Source organism: Salminus brasiliensis, chromosome 25 (assembly GCF_030463535.1).
Source record: "Salminus brasiliensis chromosome 25, fSalBra1.hap2, whole genome shotgun sequence".
Classification (NCBI taxonomy): Eukaryota; Metazoa; Chordata; class Actinopteri; order Characiformes; family Bryconidae; genus Salminus; species Salminus brasiliensis.
In genome coordinates this window covers 13,221,467-13,248,801 of record NC_132902.1, presented here as the reverse complement: position 1 = coordinate 13,248,801, position 27,335 = coordinate 13,221,467, and the positions used below count along the sequence as shown (strand labels likewise).

Below are 27,335 nucleotides of genomic sequence, written 5' to 3'. Positions count from 1 at the left end.
TCACCTCTGCAGTTACATCTGGTTGAGTTGAGTTGACAACCAAATTGCCAACAAGTGATCATAATTAGTAGCAATCAAACAAGAGATAAGTGAATAAACCTGGCTGTGCTGCATATTTAGCCTACAATGCCACAGTCTTTACAGCACTTCCTAAGCTGTAAAGCACCTCTAAATGGTCACACCATGGCAGCAGTCACCCAAGATGTTGTTGTTTTGTACACCTCTGTTCACCCACTTGTACTCCTTTTCAGCAGATGAATGGGGGTAGCGAGGGGATGTATACATTCACAACCACAATCTAGATGTCCAAGGGTTAACTCCACTTATCACTTCACTATGCAAGCATTCTTTCTGTTGACCTCAGATGCATTACCAGCACAGCTTCTCTGTTCTTCACTGATCTTCTGTGTTCTCTCTGACTCTAGACAGAGTTGTAAGTAACATCTACTCTGGTTGCTGTAATTAGGTCATTTTTGTGAATGTTTCATGCTTGCTGCGGAACTGTGAATTTCTTATCTATTTCATCTTATCGTAGCTAATTTGTATAGACTAGAATTCAAAGGATACCCCTAAGCTTAGATACTACTAAATATAAAAGTCAGTATGGGGACCATAATACTCTACACCCAAGTGGTGGGTCTTCAGTCTGCATTTGAAGACAGTGAGTGACTCTGCCGTTCGGACACCCAGGGTAAGTATGTTCCACCACTTTGGTGGCAGGACAGAAAAAAGCCTGGACGCTTGTCTTCCGTGGATCTTAAAGGATGGTGGGTCGAGCAGAGCCGTACTTGAAGCTGGAAGGGCTCTTGGCGCTGATCGGCTTTTGACCATTGCCATAAAGTATGGAGAGGCTGGTCCGTTCTCGGCTTTGTAGGCCAGCATCAGGGTTTTGAATCTGATGATGGCAGCAGCTACAGGAAGCCAGTGAATAGGAGTTACATGGCTGAAACACTCAATCCCTCAAAGTATTTAGAGAAAGCTCAGGTAAACGTTGGTGAAGAAAATGTTTTCAGAAGTCGAAGAACTCTGAACTCGGAATTCAAAATTCAGAAGTTGGAATTTGGAATTCAAAACATAGAATTCAGAATTTGGAACTCGGAACATGGAATTCGAAATGTAAAATTTGGAACTCGGAATTTAGAATTTGGAATTAAGAATTTGGAACTCGGAACATGGAATTCGGAACTCGGAATTTAGAACTTGGAATTCAGAACTCGGAATTTAGAACTTGGAACTCGGAATTTAGAACTTGGAACTCGGAATTTAGAACTCGGAACTCAGAATTTTGAATTTAGCTTAACTCGGAATTCGGAACTCGGATGTCATGCTGGCTAGGCGAGACAAAGGAACACTCGCAGGGACAGAGCAATGCAAGGAAATAGTCTTTAATGACCACACAAAACAACCAAACACATCCAAAACGAGGCAGCAAAGTACAGGGTCCAATAAACAGAAACAGAAAACAAACAGGTGACAACTGAAATGGGGCTTAACCTGGAAGACCACCTGAGGCTGGGAAGTAGTCCGGGAGCAAAGCGAGAGGGGACAAATCAAACGGGGGGAGGAAGGCTAGAACGCAAAGGAACCAACGAAACTAGCAAACAAAAACCTCACCCCAAAACCCCGCTCATCAGGCGCTGATGAACTTACTGGACTAGGGTGCAAGGGAACCGGACGCCAAATCTCCCTGGCGACCAACCGGTGAACCAGACAGTGAACTCCTGAACGTGAAACCGCTCCGATAGAGCATAGACTACTTGAACTCGTAGACCTCCCTAGAAGTCTCCTGAGAAGTCTCCTGAAAGTGAAGCCAACCTCACAGCTTGGCATCGCAAGAGTAATTCTCGGCCACAAGGCATCTGCGTTTGCTCCCTTTGTACCCCAGCACTCACACAGAAAACATGGCGCCTTACTGCGACCGCTGTCAACATAAAAGTCCTTGGTAGTAGAACCAACGGGTGGTGAAACAGAAAGTACCTGAACATAGAAAGAACATAGATTCAGGAGTCAGGAGACTGGATCTTCAGTGTTGATGAGTTTATTGATACACACAGCTTGATCTTAGAATGGGGCATATTTTCTCTCAACAGCAATGATAGCCTGGCTGCCTGTTTCAGTAATATGTCATACAAACAGGTAATAAAGGTCGGGTAGCCAGCAAAAGATGCCGGATCTTCTTTAAGAGGATGTGCATGTGACGAGTGGGTATGTAAGTAACTTCACTTTTTATCACTTCTCCATGCAAGCATTCTTTCTGCTAACTTCTGACGCACTACCAGCTCCACTTTTCTGTTCTCTCTGACATCCGCTGAAGTAGACAGTTGTAAGTAACAAGTTATATTTACTCTGGTTGCTGTAATTAAGTCGTTTTTGTGAACGTATCATGCTTGCTGCTTTGGAACTGTGAATTTCCCATCTTATCTTGGCTAGTTTGTATAGACTAGGATCCAAAAGATACCTCTAAGCTTAGATACTACCAAATTTATAAGCCAGTATGGAGACCATAATACTCTTGGAAGACTCTGCTGTTCAAACACCCAGGGGAAGTTGGCTCCCACTGGAGCCTGGACGCTTGTCTTCTGTGGATCTTAAAGGATGGCAGGTCAAGCCGAGCGGTACTTGAAGCTGGAAGGGCTCTTGGTACCGATCGGCATTTGACCATTGTCATCAAGTACGAACAGCCCCGCCTGTTCGTCAGTGTTCTTCTTGACTTCTGACGCACCACCAGCTCCACTTCTCTGTTCTCTCTGACTTCCGCTGAAGAAGACAGAGTTGTAACTAATTGCATTAATTAAGTCATGTTTGCATGTGTAGCACTGGTACAGATGAGTGAAGTTTCTGTGGTTGTCTAGATACTCATACTGTGGAAGAGTTATCTGATGTCTTCACTGGCATTGGGCAATTTCCAGGTGATTAACAGGGATGTAACACCAGTAGTTTATCCACCAAGAAGAATATCCCTTTACTCTGCATGGCAGGCTAAAAGCAGAAGCCCCAAGCACGGAAATTCAGAGTGTGTTAATAAAAAAAGTTACACAACTGTAATGTGCCACACAGAACCAGATACTTGCAGAAGTAAAATGAGAAGAGTAATCCAGAGCTGTGGTCAAAAAACAAGCAAGGGTCAATTTCAGAAGGCAGAGAAGATTAGATGTTACGGGTAAACACAAAGGCAGTAACGTAGTCAAACATAAAGGGGGGAGGTCGAAGTCCAAGATACAAAAGACAAGCAGATTGTCCAAAGGGCAAGGCACATCTGAGGGAACCCCTGTCCAAGTAGCTAAAGGAGGTTGATAGCCTAGGCACCACTAAATGGATGTCATACCTGTAGCAGAACTGTGAGTTCTGCCATCTCTGCCCAGGCCAAATATGTAGACCAGTCCTGGTTCCTGATCCATGCACTCACATTGACCATTCGAACTCGGAGTTAAGGCTAATCGATACCTAGACTAGACTCTCACCTAGACTCTCAAAAACAAGACATGTTGGAACAAGGCTTCAGCAGTTTGAAAAGAGCTAGGAATAGTGGCAAAAGGGATAAATCTGACCCTTCTAGTATAGTAGTGTTGCCTTGGGGCTGCCAGGTGTGACCACGGCCTATTAGGCACTGTTAACTGTTGACTAGTTTTCTGGCGGGTAATTACTTTGGTGTCTTACATTGAGCGCATGTCGCACAGGAAACCATAAATGTGTGTATATCTCTTTGCATGGATTCCCACCAATACTTGTGGGATAAAAGTTGGCATGTTCTGGTTTCACCTAGTCAAGTTAGCATTGACTAGGTGATAATAATGCTATTCCACTCCTTATCACAGTACCCAAGTAGGCTCGCAGTTTCTAAAATGAGATGAAGATTTCAGTGACGTACTGTATCCACTCTACACTGTATCCACTCTACACTGTATCCACTCTGGCCTGCATCTAACACTCTGGCCTTGAACCACACTAAAAGCCATCTAGTCTAGACCTTTTCCAATGTGTTACTCTTCAGCTCAAACTTAGCTCTTCCTCTCTGCATTCTAAATCCTGAAGAGATTAGCCATTCTCGACATTGTACAGACCAGACGGATCTCATGCAACTGTTTTGTTTGTCCCCTGCAGGATCGCAATGGATCTGAAGGAGTACTTCCAAAGGATTGGGTTCACTGGTCTGTATGACAAAGCTGATCTGGCCACGCTGTGCACCATACACAAGCTGCATGTGTTGAGCATTCCCTTCGAGAACCTCAGTATCCACTGCGGAGAGAAGATCACGATGGACCTGAAGGTCATCTACGAGAAGATTGTGCGTGGTCATCGAGGAGGCTGGTGCTTAGAGAACAACCTGCTCTTCTCCTGGGTGCTGGAACAGATGGGCTATAAATTCACCACTCTGGGTGCCACGGTCTTCAACAAACTCAAAAAAGAATTTAGCCTCATGGACGCTCATCTCATCAACATGGTGGAGATTGATGGCAAGTCTTATATTGTTGACGTGAGCTATGGAGTGTCATGGCAAATCTGGTGGCCATTAGAACTGATTGCAGGCAAAGACCAACCGCAGCCCCCGGGGGTCTTTCGTCTACTGAATGATGGTGAGAACTGGATCCTGGAGAAGACGAAGAGGAAGCCGCTGGTCCAGAACGAGGCCTTCGCCAACCATAGCTTCTTTGACAAGTGTCGGACACAGCCTGTGTACAGCTTCCAGTTAACACCACGTACCACTGACCATTTTCTGGAGACGGCAGAGTATCTCCAGACGAGTCCTGAGTCTGTGCTCACCCAGAAATCCATCTGTTCCCTACAGACACCCACTGGCTTTAGATTACTGATTGGCTGGACCTACAGTGAGGTCACATTTAACCCTGAGGAAGACACAGATGTCTATGAGATAAGGGACGTACCAGACAGTGAGATCGAGACTATACTGAAGGACAAGTTTAATGTTATTTTGAGTAGTAAACTCACACCTGTAAACAAAAAACATGTCTAAAACATAATGAAGACATCATTCATTCTTATTATTGAAGACCTAATTAATTCTAATCAATAGGATATGATTAATTCTAATGACTAAAGACATAATTACCATAATTAATTCTACATCATTGTGCAGCACCAGTTACTTTAATTTTCTGTGTTGATTCAGCAAAAAAAACTTTAATCTGAATATACTGACTATATGTATTAATCTAGTGGGCTTTATGGGCTGCTAAGGGCCTAATTAAGTTAGTTAAGCTATTAAGACAGCCCTTATTGTACTTCAAATAACTAGTATTATACTAATACAGGGTTTTACAGTACAACCAAACACTGATAAGTGTCCGGTGTAGAACAGGTAGGGCATGATACAATTGTGCAAGGTCTGTAGACAAAACATCAGGGACTGGGATGCTTTAATAACAAGCACAAATGCATAAATGTACATGTGCAGATGAGTGTGTATGAGGTCTGGTTGATTTAGGTCCAGACTAAGTTACTACACTAACAGTAAGATGGATTAAATAGAGCAGTGATGTGTTGTGTGTTTAAATGGAATCTGCTATTATAGCATTGTCAAGTGCTAAGTGCATACAGTCCCTGAGCTAGTGGAGCTCATTGTGGGTATGATGAGTGAACTGGAAGCACCAGAGTAATCCGTAGCAGTCTGCGTGTGTGTATTCAGGTTGATGTGTATTAGACAGATATTGCGAATCACTTTGTAATCACTTGAATTGTTATTATTGTTTTATTATCATTTCAAATTTGAGATTTGATTTGAATGAAACATACATTGAAAGTTTAATTAAAACGTTTTAAAAAAACAAAAGTCATCTTTTTAACTGCTAATCTATGTGCAGAACATATACACTCTAGCCATGTGGCCAGACCAACATGTGAATGGGTAGGGAAAGAGTCCTCAAGATTTAAAAGGACACATTGTGGAAAGGATGGTGTAACGTATAGGCAGTTATGTGTGGGCTAAAGTAGCTATATGACAAGACATTTTGGGTAAGACTTCATCAATATAGGCTCTACCAAAGGCTTCCCTAAAAGCTCATAGATGACACTGAAGGGAACACTGGTGTGACTTTTTTGCTCTGAGTGACATTCCATTCCTAATTTTAATTTGATGTTGGGCCACTTTTTGCTGCTATAACAGCTTCATCTCTTCTGGAAAAGCTTTCCACAAGGTTTAGGAGTGTGTTTATGGGAATTTATGACCATTCATCCAGAAGCACATTTGTGAGATCAGACACTGATGTTAGACAAGAAGGCCTGGCTCACAGTCTCTGCTCAAATTCATCCCAAAGGTGTTCTATCAGGTTGAGGGCAGGCCAGTTAAGTTCTACTACACCAAACTCACTCATCTATGTCTTTATGGACCTTGTTTTGTGCACTGGGGCACAGTCAGGAACCGGAAGGGGCCGTCCCCAAACTGACCCCGCTCTGTCATTTTACATGACCTCCCCCTGAGCTGCCGTCGTTCCCAATCGCTTCCACTTTGTTATAATACTACTGACAGTAGACAGAGGAATAATTAGTAGCGAGGCAATTTCACAACTGGCAAAATTGATTGGCATGGGTGTGTGAATACTTTTGGCAATATAGAGTATTTGTCAGGGCCTTATAAGCCATATTTCAAATTAAACTTGAAGTGTTGAAGTATGAAGTATGATTGAAGGAACTCTGGGCAGGTAAAATATCGTGGCCTGGGAATATGAGGTATTCGGGAGGTAAGGGCCACATTTAAAAATCACATTTTTAAAAAGTTCTGAAATTCTGATCCTGTCCTAAAGGTCTTTAGTAGTAGAGTTTGGAGAGACACACCAATTAGAGTTGTTGCATTACCTTAATGGTTCAAGCGTCTTGGATTTAGAGTGTCAGAACTCACAAGTGAATTATAGTTAGCCGGTCCTGGTAGCTGCAGTTGGGCTGGGCTGGGAGATATAGCAGAAAACCCCTACAGTTATTGGTGAAGCCTACAGAGTAGCCGGCCAGCCAACATGCATAAAACCATGGTAAAATCATAAGTTACATAAATGGCTCAGAGAAGTGATAGTGTAGGTCAGGAGACCTTCAAAGAAACCCAATGACACCCAAACTTCAGCTTCCTTACAGAAGATTTCATGGTACTTGATTGAATGCATCTTGCACTGCACATGCTGCAAGTTGAAAGCATCACAGAAAGAGCCATCGCTATGCTTTCCTGTTGGCGGAGTGTTCTTTTCAGTGTAGGCCTTACTCTTCCTCCTCCAAACATATTGCTGACCCATAGGCTGATCCAAGAAGTACTTTTCTTGTGCTTTTGGGTCAGTAGAAGTGTACGTCTTGGTCTTTGAGTACTGAGACCTTCAGCATCTATTGGGCATCTTAGTGTGCACACTGAATGACAGGCTCTAATAGGGAGTGACTTAATGTTAGTTGTCAGCTAACATTTCATCAATGTGCAGCACATAGTCTAATGGATTTACCCTAGAACTCAAATATATCTGGCAAATAGCTCACACCTCCATCCTAACTGTACTAGTGCCCACTTTCATAGAAGCACTATTCCTCAAACCCATCCGTGCACTGAATAAACACATACACACTAGTGCGCAAACACACGAGGTGAGCACACATTGCCAGAATGGTGGCTGCTGCAGCGCCCGGGGAGCAGAGATGGTTAAGGGCCTTGTTCAGGGGCTCAACAGTGACATCACTCATTAAACAATTTGGCCCTCTGGAGCCTGCATTTTAAGAATAAGCATACCTACTTCAATATACTTCATACAAACTTCATACAGGAACCTGTGTGCCACATCTGCAGAGAGACACCAGATTTTTCAGACCTATTTTCAGACCTGCTGGAAACTTATTTCAACTGTGTGCTCAAGTTGACAAAGGCTCTTGACAAGTTGACAATCAGGAAATACTTTAGAAGAGACTGATATCGCTCTGAAAGAAACCTCTGAAAAGTACAGAAAAAAGGCATGGTTGTACTTCTTTGAAATGGTGATGAGGGTTTGCAGACTGATAGAATTAAACCAATCCTTGTTCACCAAAATTTCAAGGTTTATTTTGTGTCTGAAAAACGTCTTGCCGGATAATGATGTGTACTGCAGACCAGTTACAGTACATGTTACAATACATAAGTGTTGTGTGTGTGTGTGTGTGTGTGTGTGTGTGTGTGTGTTTGTGTGTGTGTATACACCAAGGAGAGCCTTTGGATTATTATTCAACATTACAATCTCTGTGGCTTATCAGTAGTTGTGTTACACCATTCTTTATTGTCTTTGTAGGACAATGCCTAATTTAGAGGAGCTGAAACAAGCTGTCTGCTCCACATTGCCTGGACTCTGAGAAAACAGTTAAAAGGTTGGCCGATGGTCTTGTTGCTGTTGGTGTAGTCTCCAGAAAATAATGACATTCTTTACATTCATGCATGATCCACAATAAACTGCCACAGTTGTTTTTTTCTGAGAAGATCAAGGGAATCATCTGTACTGAACAACTGCATATTTCATCATAATAAAGAGCATAATTTGTCCTGATAAGTGGATTTGTGGATTTTTTTTGTGGATTGCAGCACAGGATGAGAGACTTCACAGTTAGTAGTTAGTTAGTAGTTTTGATAGTATATATTAAATGTAGTATTACTAATTGTGGTGTCAATCTATTAGAAAAGTTCATGTTTATCACTTTAATCACAAATCACAAATATTGTAATATGTATTTTGCAATATACAGGAGACAAGATGAATGATTCTCTGTTAAATCCAACCGCAAAAAGTAAGTAATCTAATATGGATATGGAGTTACAAATTGAGACAGACGTTCGGTATCACATGACACAAGTGTAAATTGTTCAAGACAAATATATATATATATATATATATATATATATATATATATATATATTAAACTAGACTAACCACTGCCATTCAATGGACCCCTGCTTCCAGGAAGGTGTTTGGGGAACCAGTATTGAACTATAGGACAGCAAGTGGAATTTGGCCATCAAGTTAGTTGTAGGACATGGAACAGTTGTAGGTGTGGAAATATTTTAAGGGGTCCAAATAAGCCTAAACCTTTTGTTTGGACAAAACGGCAAGAAGTGGGAAATCAGCCTGGCACGGGAAACTGCAAGAATTCTGGCCAGTGCCTCTACCCTGACAGCGGAGTATGCATATATCTGGTGGGACAGGCTGTTCTGTGGATGTGTCTTTGCCAGTATTCTAAGCCTAACCTTTACCACTGTACAGTTTTGTTGCTTAAGGAATGTCATCACTACTCTCTGCCATCAAATATTCCAGAGGGGCGATTCTGTAGGGAGCAGGGATGCTCTGATGAGATTTGAAAGTCACCATCAAAGGTGTTATTGACCCACCGTACAATGACAGATGGCAATGATCACACTGAGAAAAGATATCACTCTCATTTGCATCCTCACCCCCTGCTAAGCCCAGAGGGGTAGGAAAGGGCATGCCCAAGACAGTATTTGAGTATTAAAACATGTGTCTATGTCATGTTTGGACATTTAATAGAATGTATAGACTTTCACCCCTGCACACTGAAGTCTGGTTAAGTCAAATTCTGGTTTGTTTTCACCCTTGGTGTGATTTGCTTGGGCAGCTTGGGTGTGATTACAGTAATCGCACTTGGATGCAGACCAACCACCGCGACAAGACCACTGAGAGGAGGTGGTCTTGGTCAGGTTCCTTAAATGAACTCTGAGATAACTCTTTAGGATCGGACATTGATCCGATGGAGCTAAATGACTCCCGTAGCCAGGTTACTGCCCAGATAATTAGCTATCAACATTAATTCATTCAGCTATCAACAAATGCATTGACAGTGCTCCATGTTAAATATGCTATGCACTCATCCAGAACACAGGACATTCTTCCTGTATTTAAGTGGAGTTAACGCTCTTATGTGGGTTGTTTTTGATGCATTTTGGTGCACAAAAATTTTCCCTGTGTGATTCAGTTTAGAGAAAATGAACTTTAGGTGTGAAAGCACCCTAAGAGTTTACCCTCTTCATCAAAGGAAAGCATCTCTGCTTGACATTTATGGCCTGTCCTGATGCTTTGATCCTATTGGCTCACCTTGATGGCTTGTGTTGTAGGTATGCTTTTCATTTCTTATTGATTCTTTCTTAACATTGTAATTGTGTGGTTTTCTTTTTGGCCAAAAAAAAAAAAAAAACACATTTGGGCAATTGGTGCATTTATAATGCTCTGCCAATCATCTGCTTATTTAACACTGTGGCTGGTCATGTTTCCTAGATTAAGGTCCTAACTCCCTACGTGAAGAAAAAGGTAATGTGTTACTGAAATGATACTATTTAACTGCACCTCTAACCATGGCTTTGATAGTCTTTTACACAGCTGATCTAAAGCACCCATTCTTTAGCTTATGATGAGCACACACAAAAGCATGTCTCCTGACCAGAAAGAGTGAAATTACTCAGACATTTCTCACATGTTATCTTTACAAAGCCAGAAACAAATCTGGGCTTGGCTTCTGGAGTAGGAGATATCAGAAAGAGTGTTAAGAAAGAGTGTGTAGGGATTACTGAGAAAAACACTTTCTCCTTATGAGTTTGAATTGTCCTAATTGGGTTGCAAACAGCTGCTCACGCTACCAGTTGTCAAAAGTACATAGCTTAGGGCACTCACCCTGACACCGACCTTAATCAGTATAGCTTACAAATTACACGTCAAAATGCATATTTAGTCATTTGTGGTTGAATATATACTGCGAAAGAAAAAAAGGGACAATTTTTACATTATTGTTATATTTTCAAATATATATTATTAAACATTATTACATTTAATTTAATTACATTGCAAAAATGAAGAGAACTGAAGAGTGTTGAAAAGAATGTACACAAAAAGCTTTAAAAGATTATCAACTGATGTATAAATGAATTCATGTAAATAACTTAAATTCATCTAAACTCTAAAATGAATGTAACAGATTCTATGAAATCTAAACCTAACTTAATATCAAATAGCATTTAGTTAGGTTAGGATTAGTTTTAGGCTCAGATTTCATAGAATCTGTTCCATTTGTCTTAAGGTTTAGTTGCATTAATCTCTATTCAATGAGAGAATCAACTTTTTGTTGAAGCATTTTCTGTATTAAAGCTTCTGTGTCCAAGCTTCGTCATGTTTGGGGCTAAAGTTCTCGAAATGAGATAGCTAGTTAGTGAATTTGTTGTCCTGCCTAAAAATTCAAGGGCATTCAAGGGCAAGCTAGCATTTTAACTTGTGATTAATCAGAATTAATCCCAGAATATTGTTGATTAACACCATTAAACTTTTCAATAGATAGACACTACAAGTGTTATACAGTGACATCATTTTTGTAATTTTGTACAGCGGCAAAATAGATTAGAAATTAAGCAATCAATACGTAATTGAAGTGCAGACTTAACTCAGATTTAATTCAAGTATTCATTTAATTTAAGTTCTAGAAGATGAAGTTTTAAAAGCAGGAAAAATGGTCAAGCATAAGGACCCGGGACACTCTGACAATGGCGGGACAAGACAACTGGGACAGAGCCTCTCCAAAACATCAGGCAGGTCTTTTCCCGGTATGTAATGGATGTTCCCTACCAAAAGTGGTTAAAAAAAGAAATGATCCGGTGACAGGGGTTATGGGCACCAAAGGCGCATTAATGTGATCCATGGAGGCCTACCGCATAACTTATATAGTACTTAAAGGATCTGCTGCCACGGCCTTGTTGCCAGATACCACAGGACACCTTCCATGCCTCGTATACTCAGATCTGCTTTGCCAATGGTACATGTGCATGCACATGTAAAGAAGTATCTCTGGCTATTTAAAGACATACTTTGCTTTAACAGAGTTTTTATATAAAGCATTATAATGCATGAAGTTAGTCTAACTTATTTTTTCTAGGGCAATCGTGCAAAAGCAATGGTTCTTAACTCTGGTACTGGGGACTCCCTGCCCTGCACACACTTCATTCAAATGATCAGCTTGTTGGAGAAGGGATGGGGGCCCTAGGAAAAAGATCAAGAAGCTAAAACACTTTAATAGTATTGCGGATTGAGTGATTGGATGTGGAAATGGAGTTTTTATGGGGGAAAGAAGTGTGATTGGGCCGTTAGGGTCATTACTTCTGACAATGAGGACAGTGAACTTGATTAAAGTGACAGTGATGAGGTGTTTGGGATTGTTATATCAACAGGGACCCCCAAAACATTTTTTTTTTCTCCAAAAAATAAAATTCATGCCAATTGGAGTTTAAGGAAAGGGAATTTAATGTTCTTAAACGGCTAAGTCAGGCACCCAACCTCAACCCAGTTAAGCAGCTTTTCACTTACTGAAGTTAACGCTAAAGGCAGAAAGACCCACAAACAAGCAGCAATTGAAGGAGGCCAAAGTAGGAAAGGCCTGGAAAAGAATCTCAATAGAGGAAGCTCAGCATTTGTTGAAAACCTCAGGCAGCCTTTGGACTGCAGTCAATGGATTTGTCCATTTACTTTTAAGCCTGCCAAAATAGAGGGACTATACAATATTTAGTGCAATATATTTTATATAGTGCAATATATTTTTTTCAATATTTTTGTTCAGTCGCATGACTAAAGCTGGAAGCCTCTATCACATCTCGGTTGCTTCATTTAAAATTCACTAGGGTGGTGTGCAGAGGCCAAATTACAAAAACGGTGTCACTGTCCAAATGCTGTTGGACCTAACTGTATGTGGAAGTTCTTTACATTTTAAAATAAAGGTTATTAAAAGGTTATTTATGAAACCTAAAGTATCTATTCAATGGCACTGCCAAAAGCCAACTTTACTTCTAAGAGTGCACAACGCAACTACTCTGTCCGTAGCACTGAGTGTGTGTCATGGTAAAATGTCTGTAATTTGAGCTGTATATTTAGGAACTGGCCTATGAACTGGTCTGGTTGACATTTGCTTCTATTAATCATTCTGGGACAAAGACACCCTGTGCTGAACATGGAAGTTAACACTGTTCTGGGTTCTGACCCCCTGTTTCTTCTAGCTTACGAATTAGAGCTGACTAACAGTGGATAGAACTATGGTTCTAAGTTACACATAAAACTTTTTAGACATGTTCTTTAATGATCATTATCAATCAAACAAGGTAAAAGTGACTAATCCTGGCTGTGCTGCATGTTTTGCCTACAGTGACACAGTCACATTGGACACTTCCCTGCATGATCTTTCAGTTTCACTTCTTAAGCTTTTTTAAAGCGCGACTAAATGGTCGCATTATGGCACTATTTAGGTTTTGTAGACCTCTATTCACCCACTTGTACTCCTTTTCATCAGATGAATGGAGTGGTGAGTGAATGTAGACCACAGTCCAGACGTCCAAGGGTTAACTCCCCTTATTATGTAGCCTGTCACTTCACCCTGCAGGCATTCTTCCTGCCGACTTCAGCCGCGTTACCAGCACAACTGGTCTGATCTTTCGCTCAAAAGTAGGTTGCGTAACTGTCCAAAATATGGGGAGACACATTTTTAATGCTAGTTATGCAACTTAGCTAGTGCTCTTCTGCTTTAGATTTTGCAATTTAATCTAAAAGACTTTTAGCAAAAGTGAAACTGAACAGCCTAGTGTGTCCTTCTGTTTGAGAGTGCCAGTTTCTTCCACACCCAAGCTTTTCTTTGTAATCTGTTTTTGTAATCTATGAGGAATTCCTGAAGAGATTAGCCATTCTCGACATTGTACAGACCAGACGGATCTCATGCAACTGTTTTGTTTGTCCCCTGCAGGATCGCAATGGATCTGAAGGAGTACTTCCAAAGGATTGGCTTCACTGGTCTGTATGACAAAGCTGATCTGGCCACGCTGTGCACCATACACAAGCTGCATGTGTTGAGCATTCCCTTCGAGAACCTCAGTATCCACTGCGGAGAGAAGATCACGATGGACCTGAAGGTCATCTACGAGAAGATTGTGCGCAGTCATCGTGGAGGTTGGTGCTGTGAGAACAACCTGCTCTTCTCCTGGGTGCTGAGACAGATGGGCTATAAATTCACCACTCTGGGTGCCAGGGTCTTCAACACACTCAAGAATGACTTCAACCCTATGGAATCTCATCTCATCAACATGGTGGAGATTGATGGCAAACCTTATCTTGCTGATGTGAGTTACGGGGTGTCATGCCAAATCTGGAGGCCGCTAGAAATGATCGCAGACAAAGACCAAGCGCAGCCCCCGGGAGTGTTCCGCTTACTGCGTGACGGAGAAAGGTGGACCCTAGAGAAGACAGGAAGGAAACCGCAGATTCAAAACGAGGACTTTGCCAACTCCAGCCTCATCGACAAGCGCCTGACGAAGACCATGTACAGCTTCTTGCTAATCCCACGTGGTGTTGACCACTTTCTGGAGACAACAGAGTACCTCCAGACGAGTTGTCAATCTTTGTTTACTCAGAAATCCATCTGTTCCCTACAGACACCCACTGGCTTCAGGGCTTTGATTGGCTGGACCTACAGCGAGGTCACCTTTAATCCTCAGGAAGACACAGACATCATGCAGATGAGAGACGTACCAGACAGTGAGATCGGGAGCGTACTGAAGGAAAAGTTTAATGTTACTTTGAGTAATAAACTGACACCTATAAACAACAAAGCTGCCTATAAGTTATAGGAGGTTTGCTGTTTTAGCTAGCTTTGCTTTACCTAGGAAGACATCCTTAATGAACTACACATTCCACATGGTATAATTAATGTTATTGTGCACTGTTACACTGTACACGGATTCTTCAGTGTTATTATTTTTTTAGTCTAAATATTCTGATTAGAATAATAGAATAAAACTGACTGTCTTTAAATGTCTTTAAATTAACAGAAAGTTTTTTGTATATAATTTCCACTCTTTGACCATTTCAGTATAATAATTTCTAATTTATTTTGTTAGTTGAATCAGTCAATGTCAGTCAATAAACTGATTGAAAAAACTAAATTGTCCACACACATAAAACTGATAGAATTGTGTTGTATGTTCTGGGGTATTTTTTCTTTTTCTTTTTTGGCTTCCATTAAGCATCACTGCCATCTAGTGTTATTCTGTAGACTTGCAAACATTTGCAATTTCATCTGGTTTTTAGTTACAGCAGTCTGCAACTGAAGCGTTTTTTACTTCATAACTGAAGTATGTGTATAAATAGAAACAAATAAAAAAACTATTTAAAAAAATATTCAACTGCTGTTCATCCATCTAGTGTTTAAATTTGCAGTGAACTGTCCTGAGTATTAAGGCACCCCTAGGCCTTGAGTTCTGGGACCTTCTGAGATCTCTGGCCCAGTCAGTAACCCATTCTTTGTGCAGGTTACATGATTTTACAGTAGTTGGCAAAGGGAGTGACACCTTTGTCTAAATTGCAAGTGTTACATATAAAAATAAATCAAATAAACATATAAAGCATATAAAAAATCAAATAAACACATAAAGCATATACAAAAAATCAAATAAACATATAAAGCATATACAAAAAATCAAATAAACACATAAAGCATATACAAAAAATCAAATAAACATATAAAGCATATACAAAAATCAAATAAACATATAAAGCATATACAAAAAATCAAATAAACATATAAAGCATATACAAAAAATCAAATAAACACATAAAGCATATACAAAAAATCAAATAAACATATAAAGCATATACAAAAATCAAATAAACATATAAAGCATATACAAAAAATCAAATAAACATATAAAGCATATAAAAAAATCAAATAAACACATAAAGCATATACAAAAAATCAAATAAACATATAAAGCATATACAAAAAATCAAATAAACATATAAAGCATATAAAAAAATCAAATAAACACATAAAGCATATACAAAAAATCAAATAAACATATAAAGCATATACAAAAAATCTAATTAACACATAAAGCATATACAAAAAATCTAATAAACATATAAAGCATATACAATAAATCTAATAAACATATAAAGCATATACAAAAAATCTAATAAACATATAAAGCATATACAATAAATCTAATAAACATATAAAGCATATACAAAAAATCTAATAAACATATAAAGCATATACAAAAATCAAATAAACACATAAAGCATATTTTAAAATCCTCTACATAATAATATACTGAATTAAACATAAAAACACAGAGACATTTTATATGTATTTTATGTTAATATATGTGAGATTAACAGATTTACTATTATTACATGAATTACTAAATAATAATATATTATTATTATTATTTTGGGGTTTTTTCACAGCCTTTTATTTTATAGTCTGAAATGCACTAATGGCGTCTTCAAACGCACGCGCAGCTCTTTAAAGTGTTACGTAACGCCGGTTCGTCCAATCAGGTTCGAGCTTTCAGTGCAGCGCTGTGAGTCGCGGCGCGGCCTGGACTGGAGAAGAGCGATGAATTCACTAGAGCAAGCTGAAGGTATATCTGAAATTAACCCCATTTCAGCCCGGCTTTAAAGTACACCTGTCTGTGTAGAGTCACACTGCTTTTACAGTTGCCATGTTTGGCTAAAAAGAGCGTATTTTGGGATGACACTGAGCGGTTCCTCTGCTAGCAGTCTTGCAGGCTAGGCTACACACCCCAGCAGTTAGCCACAAGCTAGCTAATAGACCCCCGGTGTGTGAGTGGCATGTCGGGGGCTTTATGAAATGTGGTGGTTGTTGTTGTTGTTGTGGAGGAACTGATCGCTTTGAAAACTAGCTAATGTCAAGTAAATGACCCAGGTCAGGTCAAGTTCTGACCGTGAAGGAAGCACAGCTACAGCTAGTGTTGATGAGTTGACCTAACCGTTAGCTGGCTACCTGTCTGTTGACTGTCATATCCAAGGCAGGAAGGCATCAGAGAGGGAGATTGTCCAGCAGGTCTAAGACTAGTTTCTATAGATATTGGGTGATCTGGCTTGCTGGACATTTCTAGATTACAACATAAGAGATGTGGTGATTCAGCATCCCGTTTTTGTGCTTCAGGCTGCTCTGGATTTTTTTGCAGTTCTGAAAATGACCAAAATAAACCCTTTATAGGCACCTTATGCAGCTTTGTTTTTTATAATTGGTACACTTTGACCTGTGCATATATTTACAGTGGAGGAAATGGGTATTTGATCCCCCACTGATTTAGAAAGTTTGTACTCTGACAAATAATTAAACCGTCTATGATTTGTATGGTAGTTTCATTTTAACAGTGAGAGATGGAATATCAAAAAGAAAATCTAAATAAAAAATAACAAAGTATTTGATCCCCTTAAAAACATGACTAATGTTGGCTCCCACAGACCACTGACACACCCTAATCTCAGTGAAGTCGTTACCTGCATGAGAGACACCTGTCCCAAATTGTCACCTGTGTAAAAGGCCACCTGCCAAGAGACTCAGTGACACTCCAACATCTCCACCATGGGCAAGACTAAAGAGCTGTCTAAAGATGTCAGGGACAAAATTGTTGATCTACACAAGGCTGGAATGGGCTACAAAGCCATAAGTGAGAAGCTGGATGAGAAGCTGACAACTGTTGGTGCGATTGTTCGGAAGTGGAAGAAGTACAACCTTACTGTCAGTCGACCTAGGCCTGGAGCTCCATGCTAAATATGACCTCGTGAAGTCTCAATGATCATGAGAAAGGTTAAAAATCAGCCAAGAACTATGCGGGAGGAGCTGGTTAATGGTCACAAGGCAGCTGGGACCACAGTCTGCAAAAAAAACTTTGGTAATACACTGAGACGTAATGGTTTAAAATCCTGCAGTGCACGCAAGGTTCCTCTGCTCACGAAGGCTCATGTCCAGGCCCGCCTCAAGTTCGCCAATGAACATATTAATGACTCCGAGAGAGACTGGGAGAAGGTGCTGTGGTCAGATGAGACCAAAATTGAGCTCTTTGGCCTCAACTCAACTTGACGTGTTTGGAGGAAGAAAACTACAGAATATGACCCTAAGAACACCATCCACACTGTCAAGCATGGTGGTGGAAGTATTATTATGTTTTGGGGGTGTTTTTCTTTTTTAAGGGCACAGGCCACCTTCACCGCATCGGCGGGAAGATGAACGGGGCCATGTATCGCAAAATCCTGGGTGACCACCTCCTTGCCTCTGCCAGGGCACTGAAAATGGGTCGTGGATGGGTCTTCCAGCAAGACAACGACCCAAAACATACAGCCAAGGAAGAAGCATATCAAGGTCATGGAATGGCCTAGCCAGTCTCCTGACCTCAATCCCATAGAAAATCTATGGAGAGAGCTGAAGCTTTGCGTTTCCAAATGCATGCCTAAAAACCTTAAGGATTTGGAGATGATCTGCAGAGAGGAGTGGGCCAAAATTACTCCTGAAGTGTGTGCAAACCTTATAAACAAAACTAAAAGAAACATCTGACTGCTGTGCTTGCCAACAAACAAGGGTTTTGGGTTTCATGTATATATTTAAATGTTTATTATTATTTATTTTTATTATTTTATTATGATTTATTATTATATTATTATTATTACTATTAATAATAGTAATTGTAGTGACGTGTTTACACAACCTAAGACAAAATAAGACTATTTAATGGACAATATAACAGATCCTGCACCTACAAAAGTATTGAGACACCTACATGACATGACTCTTTTCTTCCACTCCCTTCCTACCTTTGCAGCGATAACAGCTTCCACTCTTTTGCAAAGGCTTTTTATAAGACGTGAGTGTGTCTGTGGGAGGTTTTGCCTATTCTTCAGACACTGATGTTGGACGAGAGGGCCTGGCTCACAATCTCTGTTCTAGTCCTGTCAAGTGCCTCCACACCAAACTTGCTCCACCATGTCTGTATAGACCTTGCCTTGTGCATCGGGGCACAGTAATGCTGGAACAGAAAATGACCTTTCCCAAACTGTTTCCACCAAGTTGCAAGCGTTACAGTTGTCTAAAATGTCTTTGTGTTGGTGATGTGAGGCTTGCATGCAGTTGCTTTGCCATGGAGCTCTTGGTGCACAGTTGTGCCGATGTTAAAGTCAGAGGAGGCTTGGAACTCTGTGGTTATTGCACTCTACAGTAAGCTGATTTTATGGACTGCGTTCCTCAGCACTAGGCGACCCTGCTCTGTAACTTGCTGTGGTTCCTAAACGCTTCCACTTTTCAATAATACCACTCACAGTTGCTCATAGAATATAGAATATTCAGGAGGGAAGAAATTTCACAAATTGACCTCAAGTTGCAACGGTGGGATCCTATTAAAGTACCATGCTGGAATTCAGTGAGCTCTTTATAACGACCCACCCGTTCACAAAGGTTTGTACTGGCAGACTGCATGGCTGAGTGCTTAATTTTATACTCCTGTAACAATAGGACAGAATGAGAAAACCTGAATTCATTGATTAAGAGGTGTGTCCAAATACTTTTGTCCATGTAGCGTATCTGCTTATAGTCACAAATAGGTCAGGTGTGGTAGTGAGTGATCTGTGAATACTCTACCCATCATTTCATTTGAATCTGCAGACACATCTGAACAGATGAGCTTCAGTTCCAGTAACGGCCACGTCCTACCATTCATGAGTGTTTTATGCTGCTCTCTAAACCTAGCCTACAGAAAGTGTTTGAAGGGTGTTTTATGTATTTATTGATTTATTTTTGTAGATCTGAAGGCCTTCGAGAGGAGATTGACTGAGTATGTGTCCTGTCTGCAGCCAGCCACAGGCCGGTGGCGAAGTAAGTCACTGTTTTCCCACCCAACTGAATGGGTAATGGATTGAGGGGAATCTTTCAAAAGATTAAACATCAATGTCTGAACACCAGGTTTCCCGGTCAATGATTAAGCCTAGTCTTTGACTGTTTGCAGTGCCAGTGGTGGAAACTTTTCAAACAATACCCACCCATGGATCAGACGGACTGTATTAACCCTAGCTGTGTTCACATGTCCTGTTTTGTTTCAGTGATTTTGATTGTAGTGTCAGTATGCACGGCGACCGGAGCTTGGAACTGGTTAATAGATCCAGACACTCAAAAGGTCAGAGAAACAATTTGTGATTTTGACGTTTTGCAGTCTTCTATGCAACGTTATCCTTTCAGAACAAAGTGTTTTATCACCTTTTTTTTCAATCCACAGGTGTCCTTCTTTTCATCTTTATGGAACCATCCGTTTTTCACCATCAGTTGCGTCACTCTCATTGGCCTGTTCTTCGCAGGAATTCACAAGCGCGTTGTTGCGCCATCAATGTATCCTTACCTGTATTGCCTCTATTATTAACATTATAGCTAGTGTTTTAGTCAGTTTGGCCTGCAATGAAGCCGCCGACTATATTATGACATGTTAAATGTATTTTGCAAAACAGGAATCATAGGCATGCTGTTATTATTAGGCTAACACTAATAAGGTAAAGGTGCACGTATTTGTCACTGTGTTATGTACAGCGAAATGTGTCCTCTGCATTTAACCCATCTGTGGTAGTGAACACGCACACACAAACACACACACTAGTGAACTAGGGGCAGTGAGTACACACACACCCAGAGCGGTTGGCAGCCAACTCCAGTGCCCGGGGAGCAGAGAGGGTAAAGGGCCTTGCTCAAGGGCCCAACAGTGGCAGCTTGCCGAGCCCGGGAATCGAACCCACAACCCTGTTATCGATAGCCCGGCGCTCTAACCACTGAGCCACCACTGCCCCATGCTATATATATTAATCAGCATTTTATATTCTGGTAGTCCTAGTTAATGTTTAACAGACAGATCAAATTTACAAGTGTAATAATTTCAGAACCTACTTCATAAGTAATAGGGGACACTATTGATAAGATTAAGAACCACTTATCTAATTATGAACCTCAAAGGTCAGAGGTTTTGGACTACTACTTTGAATCTAAATCTACTTTGGGATAGATTTTCATGCACTCTGTTTTTGTGTTCTTGCTAGATGGTCAATGCAGAAGGAAGTCAGAGAGCTAATGCTATTACTAAATTTCTAATTTACCACTTCTGCCTGTATTGCTGAGAGACAGTTAAACAGGGGATGGCTCTTACTGGTTTGCCCAGTGCTGCAGCCATTAAAGGATTTTCCCTGTTGCTAATCTCTTCAATATACCAGTTGGGTTCTAATTAATAGTAGGATGAGCAGAATTTCTACTCTCTGTGAGGGCCAATAACCCAGGCATTAAAAAAGGCTGTGTGGGTTAATTAGGAGTGGGGAACACGCTGATATATGTAACACGGGTAGACCAGGACAGTGATTGGTTATATGCTGGTTTAGACTGAGGAGTGTAATTTCAAGAATATCAGGATATCAGCCTTAGAAGTTGTCTTGGAGGGGTTCATTCCTTGACTCTGCTTCAGTATTGCTGCACGCTGCCGGACAGTGCTAGCAGAATACAACATGTCTTGTGATGATGTGAGTGTTGAAATCTTTAAAATGTTTAAAATGAATGATTTCTTAGTAATACATGGACATTTGATAGTTACCCCTCTCCACAGTTTATATCCATGCATGGGCCTTGGGCAAAATCAGTTGTGTAACGCTACAGTTCTGTGTATGAAGATAGCTTTGTGTATTAGATCAAGCTGATATCGTTTTTACCACCATCCTGTTTAAAATTACTTTAGAGACATGAGTTGATTATTGATGTGTTTAAAATAACCAATCAGATGCTCATGTAATTTAATTTGAACTGCTTGTTTTGTTTTTAGACGGGGAAACTTATTCTAAAGCCTCGGCCTCACATCCAGTAGCATCACACAGACTGTAGGAAATATCATATTGATCACCATGTGGATCGCAAAGCTTACATACAGCACAAGAGATCACCAGATAAATCAAGATCCAGAATGGAAGAATATCTTCTGAGCAGGACTCCTGTTTCATCATTCTGAAGAGTGGAAGCTGCATCAATTTTTGTTTTCTTTTGTTTTCTTTTCTTTTTTTTTTTTTTTCTTTTGAGAAAATGACTTGCTGCCATTTTAGAAGCTGCCCCTATACACAAATGATCCTTGGTGGGTAGAACTTTTACTTGCGTTCACTGTCTTTATTTGTAATGCCGTTCTCTTATTTTAGATGTGGTGTTCAATATTTTGTATTTTTAAAGCAAATTGTTGAACACAATAAATATTAAACACACGGACCTCTTGCTCTGCAAACATGTGACATCTGACAGATTTTTAGCAGTGGGTTTTATACCATAACAATTATGTACCACTAAATGATCTTTACAAATATCAAAGTGTGGCTTTTTATTCTAGATGTTTCTCTGACATATATAATATGCATGCATGCATTGGTTGAAATATACTTAACATATGATGCTCTTTTTTTTTATATTTAAAAGCACTTTTCTGAAATGAAAAAGTAATAAAAATGTTTCCATTGTGGTTATGCAGTACAGCCCAGGTTCAAACTAAGTATGTCCTTATGCCTTTATCTTGGTAAGTTTTATACTGCACGCTAGAAAAGTGTTTGAAGGCCCTTACACATCTTAAATTAAATGCATGTATGACAGACATGCATACTATGTTTGTGACTGCTGACTATGGCTTTGCAGCCCACAATGGCAGAAGGTTTAAAGTTTCATGATGAGACAGATGACACACTTTTCATTTTAATTTGATTCAGATTAAATGAACTAAAGTAAGATATGTTTTGGTTAATTTCAGTTATGCCTCTATTGCACATTTCAGAACTTGATTAAATTACCTTAGGCTTTGTTTCTGTGTAGCCTGTCACTGATGTAGCTTAGAGCAGCAGACAAAAAAAAGACCTAAAAAGTGTTTTTATAAGCATCTGGTTATTCATCAAATTAAGATTTACAAATGTTATACTGTTTTTATTTTGACATGTGGAGCTTGAATAGTGCTGAAGAACCATTACAGAATTACAAACTCTGACACTGTCTTTCCTTACAAGGTCTTGTCTCATTGTCCCTTCCAACAAATTCTAGTCTTGAATATGAATTCATGTCAATGTGTTACAACTGTCCCAGTTTGTTTTGAGAAGGATGTCTCCTACTGTGTGTCCTAGCGATTGAATAACCGGTGTGGGAGGGAAGGAAATCATGCAGTTCCCCTGAGTACTTGTTTAGTTGGTCAATATGTGCAAATCCTAAAAGGAGCCAAACATGAAGTCAGTCTCATTAATTTAGCCTTGGACTAGATCCTGTATTTAAGCCTGTGGTACCCCAAAACAATCTAGTTTCCCTTTTTGCAGAAATAAAGGCCTCCACTACTGGAGACTATACTTCTGATACACCTGCCTCTGAGGAATCTTCGTTACCTGGATAAGGGGGTTACATTAGGGCTGGGGTAAACCAAAAGGTGGCAGATCACCAGGGGCCTGTCTTTCATAGAAGTTCTTTTTTAGCTTATCGCCAAGCATAGTTGGATATAACCCTAGACTAAATACATTTGCCATCCATTGTATTCCAAAACCAGGCTTAATCTATTTCAAAAAGGCATGTTGTTGGTTCTGGCCCTAATGTATCACATACCTGATTCAGGTGATCAGAACCTTTACCAACATTCAACTGGTTTTAGGTTATGGCTGTATCTAAGCTCTGAAGGTTGGTACACATACAGAGGAGCTAGATGTGATCTGCTGCAGTCAAATCTTACACCTTTTTCATTTGCATGAGTTTGTGTTAATTACATACCTGAAACCATGTTGTTTACAGGATACAGGTGTGAATCACAGCAGACCGGTCTGTCTCTTGATGGAGATGCGTTTGTGCAGCCTTCCTGGCTAAAAGATGCATACATACAACATACAACAGTCTGGAATTAACAGATATTTTCATTAGAATGAGACAGGGAAAAGTCTGGCTGGAACACTGTACTAGAGTTCAGGATATGTATGTAAAACTGGGCTCCTTCTGGTCTACAGCTCTTCAGAGATTAGTGTTCTCACTGGTTGAAAATTCTGAATTTAACTCATGAAGGCTGTGGCAATTAGCTGATGAATTGAAACGGACATGTTTAATGAGGGAGAATGCTTAAGCCTGCAGTGCTGTTGTCTGTGGTTGACACATTCTAGAGCTTACCACAAGTCTATGAGACCCAAAAGTAAACGGCTATTGTATGGTGCATTTGGACTGTCCTTGCAACCTTGTGAATTCCTGAATGATGTGTGAAAGCCGTTATTATTTAGTGCTGACTGTCAGAATGCACCCTAAAACAACAAGAAAGTGCTACGTACCTCATCTCTCCCTTCTCCGTTGGACATTGTCCATCCTGAAGCTGAACGTTCACAATCCACTCAGTTGTTCTGTTTCCGTGTGTCATCTTTAATAAATGATACCATATATTTATTAAATATGAAAAAAAACAATATTGCAATAATGAATTAGTAAATATATAAATATGCACAATGATATACTCACAACTTCTCCCAATAGCTCATCCTGCTCCCAAATGAATCTTCCGATTACGGCTCTTACCTCTACACATATTTAACCAAGTGTCAGTTTAAACAATTACATATTAATTATGAGAATTCCACATGCAGTTGCTCAGAAATGAGACATTTCTCATGACAAATAACACAGCTCACCTCGCTGTACAGAAACAGGAGGCAGCAGATAGTGACCAAGAGGCACAGACTTGGCGCTCTGCCGTAGTCGACAAGTTGAGAGATAGGTGCTATGGAACACTGTGGCCTTGTCCATTGCATAGTCATCACTTGCATGTACCCTGCAATAAACTCACAAAAAATATAATAAATAAATACACAAAAAATGACATATGTAATCATAAATACCAGGTCACACATTCAGAAAGAAGACCTGCATGCCTGAAGTCAATGGGCCTCATTCACCAGTATCTTCCTTAGAACTGTCTTACATTTGTTCTTAAAAAAAGTCCAAACTAAAGCTCTACGTCAGATTCATGAGGTTTTTATTTTTTTTTGTTCACATCTATGCTCTTGTAATGACGGACCTCATTGTCCATGTAAACTGAACTAATGCCAAACAAGAAAACATTGGTGAATGTCAGGACCTTGGTACAAACTGAGAGAGTATCTTCTGTCTTCTGTATCTTCCTAAGAACGGTTGGTGAATAAGGCCCATTGTTTTTAGCCAACAACACATATTGGGGTGAGGCCTGAGAACGTTGCTCTTTTCCAAAAGTGTGACTGAAATTACAAGTGTGTATGAAAGCACTCATTACCTTTTCGTGTCAGGACAAGAGGCGTTGTCACTGAAGAGGTAATCTGCAGTTCTCCAGCTGGAGATAACGCCACCCTGAGACACTGAAAGGATCACAGTTGACAATGACATTAGTGATGGTATATAAATTCATGTGAAATCTAAAGGAGGCACATAGTGCAAAAGACTTCCTCCATATTCTTTACATTCTTTATCCTGTAAACAGATGAACAGGGGCATGAATCAAGTAATGCCATAAATACATTTACATTAACGGAAATTAGAGCTGTCATCAAACAATGTGAAGCAATGTTGAATTTTACAATCAACGGCACATACAAGTGTTTTATACATTTTAAAATATTCTGGGTTTTCTAGTGTATTGTTTTTTTTTTTACATATTGCCTCTAAATTTCTGTTGAAGGCAACACCTGTGTCCTGTGTCCCACCTGAATCATCACATTCATCATTATCATCAGTGAAAGCAACACCTGTGTCCTACCCTGAAAGGACCAGGCATGTTTTAAAGCGATCACTGCTATTTACATCTAGACACTTGAGAAGATCTGTTCACACTGAAGTGTGACAAGATGATTGGGGTGGAAAAGATGGTGTGCAGTGTGACTGAGCCTTAAAATGAAGGGTGCAGAGTGAGACTGGGTGTGGTGCGGTTTGCCCATAGAGATCCTTAATTAGATGATTCAGCTATGGCCAATTTGTGTTTATTATGTTTATTACATGCTAATAATACGAGATTTGGTCAATTAGACATGAATAGCATACATAAGAAGTGTAATACAAGTGTAGGTTAGCTTAAGGTGCAGTTACTGCCGGATATCATGGCTAAAGGGTTACCATATGAAACCTGTTAGCTAGGGCGAGCTAAGTGGGCGGCCATTCTAGCCAGCAGCAGCTAGTGCTAGCTCTTAATGATAAACAGTCACATACTGACTGAACAAGGCTTTACTGGATAGGACAGTCACTGCTTTTAATTACACATGTGAACCTAAATATGTATCAATAGCAAGGGATAACGGCCATTTCACTGACATACTTCTGAAGGGGAGTTAGAGGAATTAGTTAGCTAGCAGCCCTGCTAACCAGTGACAGGTGAGGCTAGGCTAACACGCAGGTTAACGTTTGGCACAAATGGCTAGCTAGCTAGCTGCTAACTTACCCCAAAACCTGGGAATATCTTTCCCTACACTGTTTGAGAACCAAGCTGCTTTATTTTTAAACATATTTTGCTGAGATGGAGTTTGTTAGTTAGCTGTCGAATGGTAAAGTGGTTGGCATTGAAAAGACCACTTCGTCGAGCCTTGTCGACCCTCAGCTCCAGATAGATAGCTAGCGAGCCTTAGCTAAATGGATTACCATACATATATTATTATTATTATTATTATTATTATTATTATTATTATTATTATTATTTTAGACTTTATGTGCTGTATGTAGTTCGTGATAAAGTAGTATAGTTTTGTGATACGTGCCCAAAAATACATAAAAAACATAATATATTTTTTAAATAAATAAATAATATAATATTTTTTTATAATATTATTGTATTATTATTGTATTATTATATAATTTACTGTTATAAATAATATAACAAATGACCAGCTTGTCATATTAAGGTTCTAGCTTGTGTGGCATTATATAAGTTTATATTATATATTATAAGTTATTTTTCTTTCACTCGAACTCTGCAACCATTAGTATAAAATCATAAGTAAATGTTGGCCTTTTGTTTATTTTTTTAATAGTTAGAAAAGCAGAGGCTCTCAACAGCTCTTCTGTGGGATTCACATCTACAAACCGAGCCTGGCAGATCTGCTGTAATGCCCTCCTACAGCCACTGGGTGGAACCAGCGACGTGTGTAATGGTACCGTGCTGTGCATTTCACACTCCTATCATGAAGTGAGGGAACTCAAGTAAAAAAAAAAAGCTATTAAAATTATAAAGTAAATTTGTTTATAAGTGCAGTGAAGCCAGGCTACATCCAGCATCTGCCAGCGGAGGAACGGCCTGATGTTGGTTGCATGCTGCTTTTGGACCCTTTTGGTCCAGAATAAAATGCAGAGGCCTGAGCAAACCTGAAGTAGCCCACGTTGTGAACTATCAGAACCATCAGACAAATATACTAGTATATCCATATTGTAGAAGTAGTAGAAGTAAATATTTTAATAATACTAAGAACTGTACTTAAGTAAGCTGTATGTACAGTAAATAAGTATTCGGACAGTGACACTTTTTTATACTGGTAAGTTTTGTT

At 39.8% G+C, this 27,335-nt stretch overlaps 4 protein-coding genes across 5 annotated transcripts; 3 read left to right on the top strand and 1 right to left on the bottom strand.

The window, feature by feature from the left end:
- The first annotated feature begins 2,020 nt into the window (after nt 1-2,020).
- LOC140548077 (arylamine N-acetyltransferase, pineal gland isozyme NAT-10-like) lies at nt 2,021-5,686 on the top strand. 2 transcript variants are annotated; one of them, XM_072671449.1, is made up of 2 exons: nt 2,021-2,209; nt 4,102-5,686. In XM_072671449.1, coding segments are annotated over exons 1-2 (873 nt in total). In that variant the 5' UTR covers nt 2,021-2,207; the 3' UTR covers nt 4,973-5,686. The 2 variants fall into 2 exon arrangements, with proteins under 2 accessions (XP_072527550.1, XP_072527551.1); XM_072671450.1 differs by lacking the exon at nt 2,021-2,209 and adding an exon at nt 2,244-2,323.
- Nucleotides 5,687-13,380: 7,694 nt separating this feature from the next.
- Nucleotides 13,381-15,108, top strand: LOC140548065 (arylamine N-acetyltransferase, pineal gland isozyme NAT-10-like). Its single transcript, XM_072671433.1, has 2 exons — nt 13,381-13,427; nt 13,723-15,108. The coding sequence occupies exon 2, from the start codon at nt 13,730-13,732 to the stop codon at nt 14,600-14,602; it is 873 nt and encodes a 290-aa protein (XP_072527534.1). The 5' UTR covers nt 13,381-13,427; nt 13,723-13,729; the 3' UTR covers nt 14,603-15,108.
- Nucleotides 15,109-16,323: 1,215 nt separating this feature from the next.
- cnep1r1 (CTD nuclear envelope phosphatase 1 regulatory subunit 1) lies at nt 16,324-22,810 on the top strand. The gene is made up of 6 exons (XM_072671172.1): nt 16,324-16,396; nt 19,579-19,650; nt 19,875-19,948; nt 20,048-20,157; nt 21,269-21,323; nt 21,620-22,810. The coding sequence occupies exons 1-6, from the start codon at nt 16,372-16,374 to the stop codon at nt 21,659-21,661; spliced, it is 378 nt and encodes a 125-aa protein (XP_072527273.1). The 5' UTR covers nt 16,324-16,371; the 3' UTR covers nt 21,662-22,810.
- Nucleotides 22,811-22,890: 80 nt separating this feature from the next.
- On the bottom strand, nt 22,891-26,303 carry terb2 (telomere repeat binding bouquet formation protein 2). Its single transcript, XM_072671171.1, has 7 exons — nt 26,240-26,303; nt 25,085-25,166; nt 24,468-24,607; nt 24,298-24,356; nt 24,114-24,199; nt 23,572-23,660; nt 22,891-23,024 (listed from the first exon to the last, which is right to left on the bottom strand). Exons 1-7 carry the CDS (start codon nt 26,301-26,303, stop codon nt 22,891-22,893), a joined length of 654 nt encoding a protein of 217 aa, XP_072527272.1.
- Nucleotides 26,304-27,335: the final 1,032 nt, after the last annotated feature.

Bases quoted from the DNA above. Each gene is read 5' to 3' on its own strand.
- cnep1r1 (XM_072671172.1), top strand. From the start codon at position 16,372: ATGAATTCACTAGAGCAAGCTGAAG. The intron at 19,949-20,047 runs GTCAGAGAAACA...TTCAATCCACAG, and splicing joins TAGATCCAGACACTCAAAAG to GTGTCCTTCTTTTCATCTTT. The intron at 20,158-21,268 runs GTATCCTTACCT...ACTCTGCTTCAG, and splicing joins CGCGTTGTTGCGCCATCAAT to TATTGCTGCACGCTGCCGGA.
- terb2 (XM_072671171.1), bottom strand. From the start codon at position 26,303: ATGTTTAAAAATAAAGCAGCTTGGTTCTCAAACAGTGTAGGGAAAGAT. The intron at 25,167-26,239 runs GTAAGTTAGCAG...TGATCCTTTCAG, and splicing joins AGATATTCCCAGGTTTTGGG to TGTCTCAGGGTGGCGTTATC. The intron at 24,200-24,297 runs GTGAGTATATCA...CATTTATTAAAG, and splicing joins ATGAGCTATTGGGAGAAGTT to ATGACACACGGAAACAGAAC.
- LOC140548065 (XM_072671433.1), top strand. From the start codon at position 13,730: ATGGATCTGAAGGAGTACTTCCAAAGGATTGGCTTCACTGGTCTGTAT.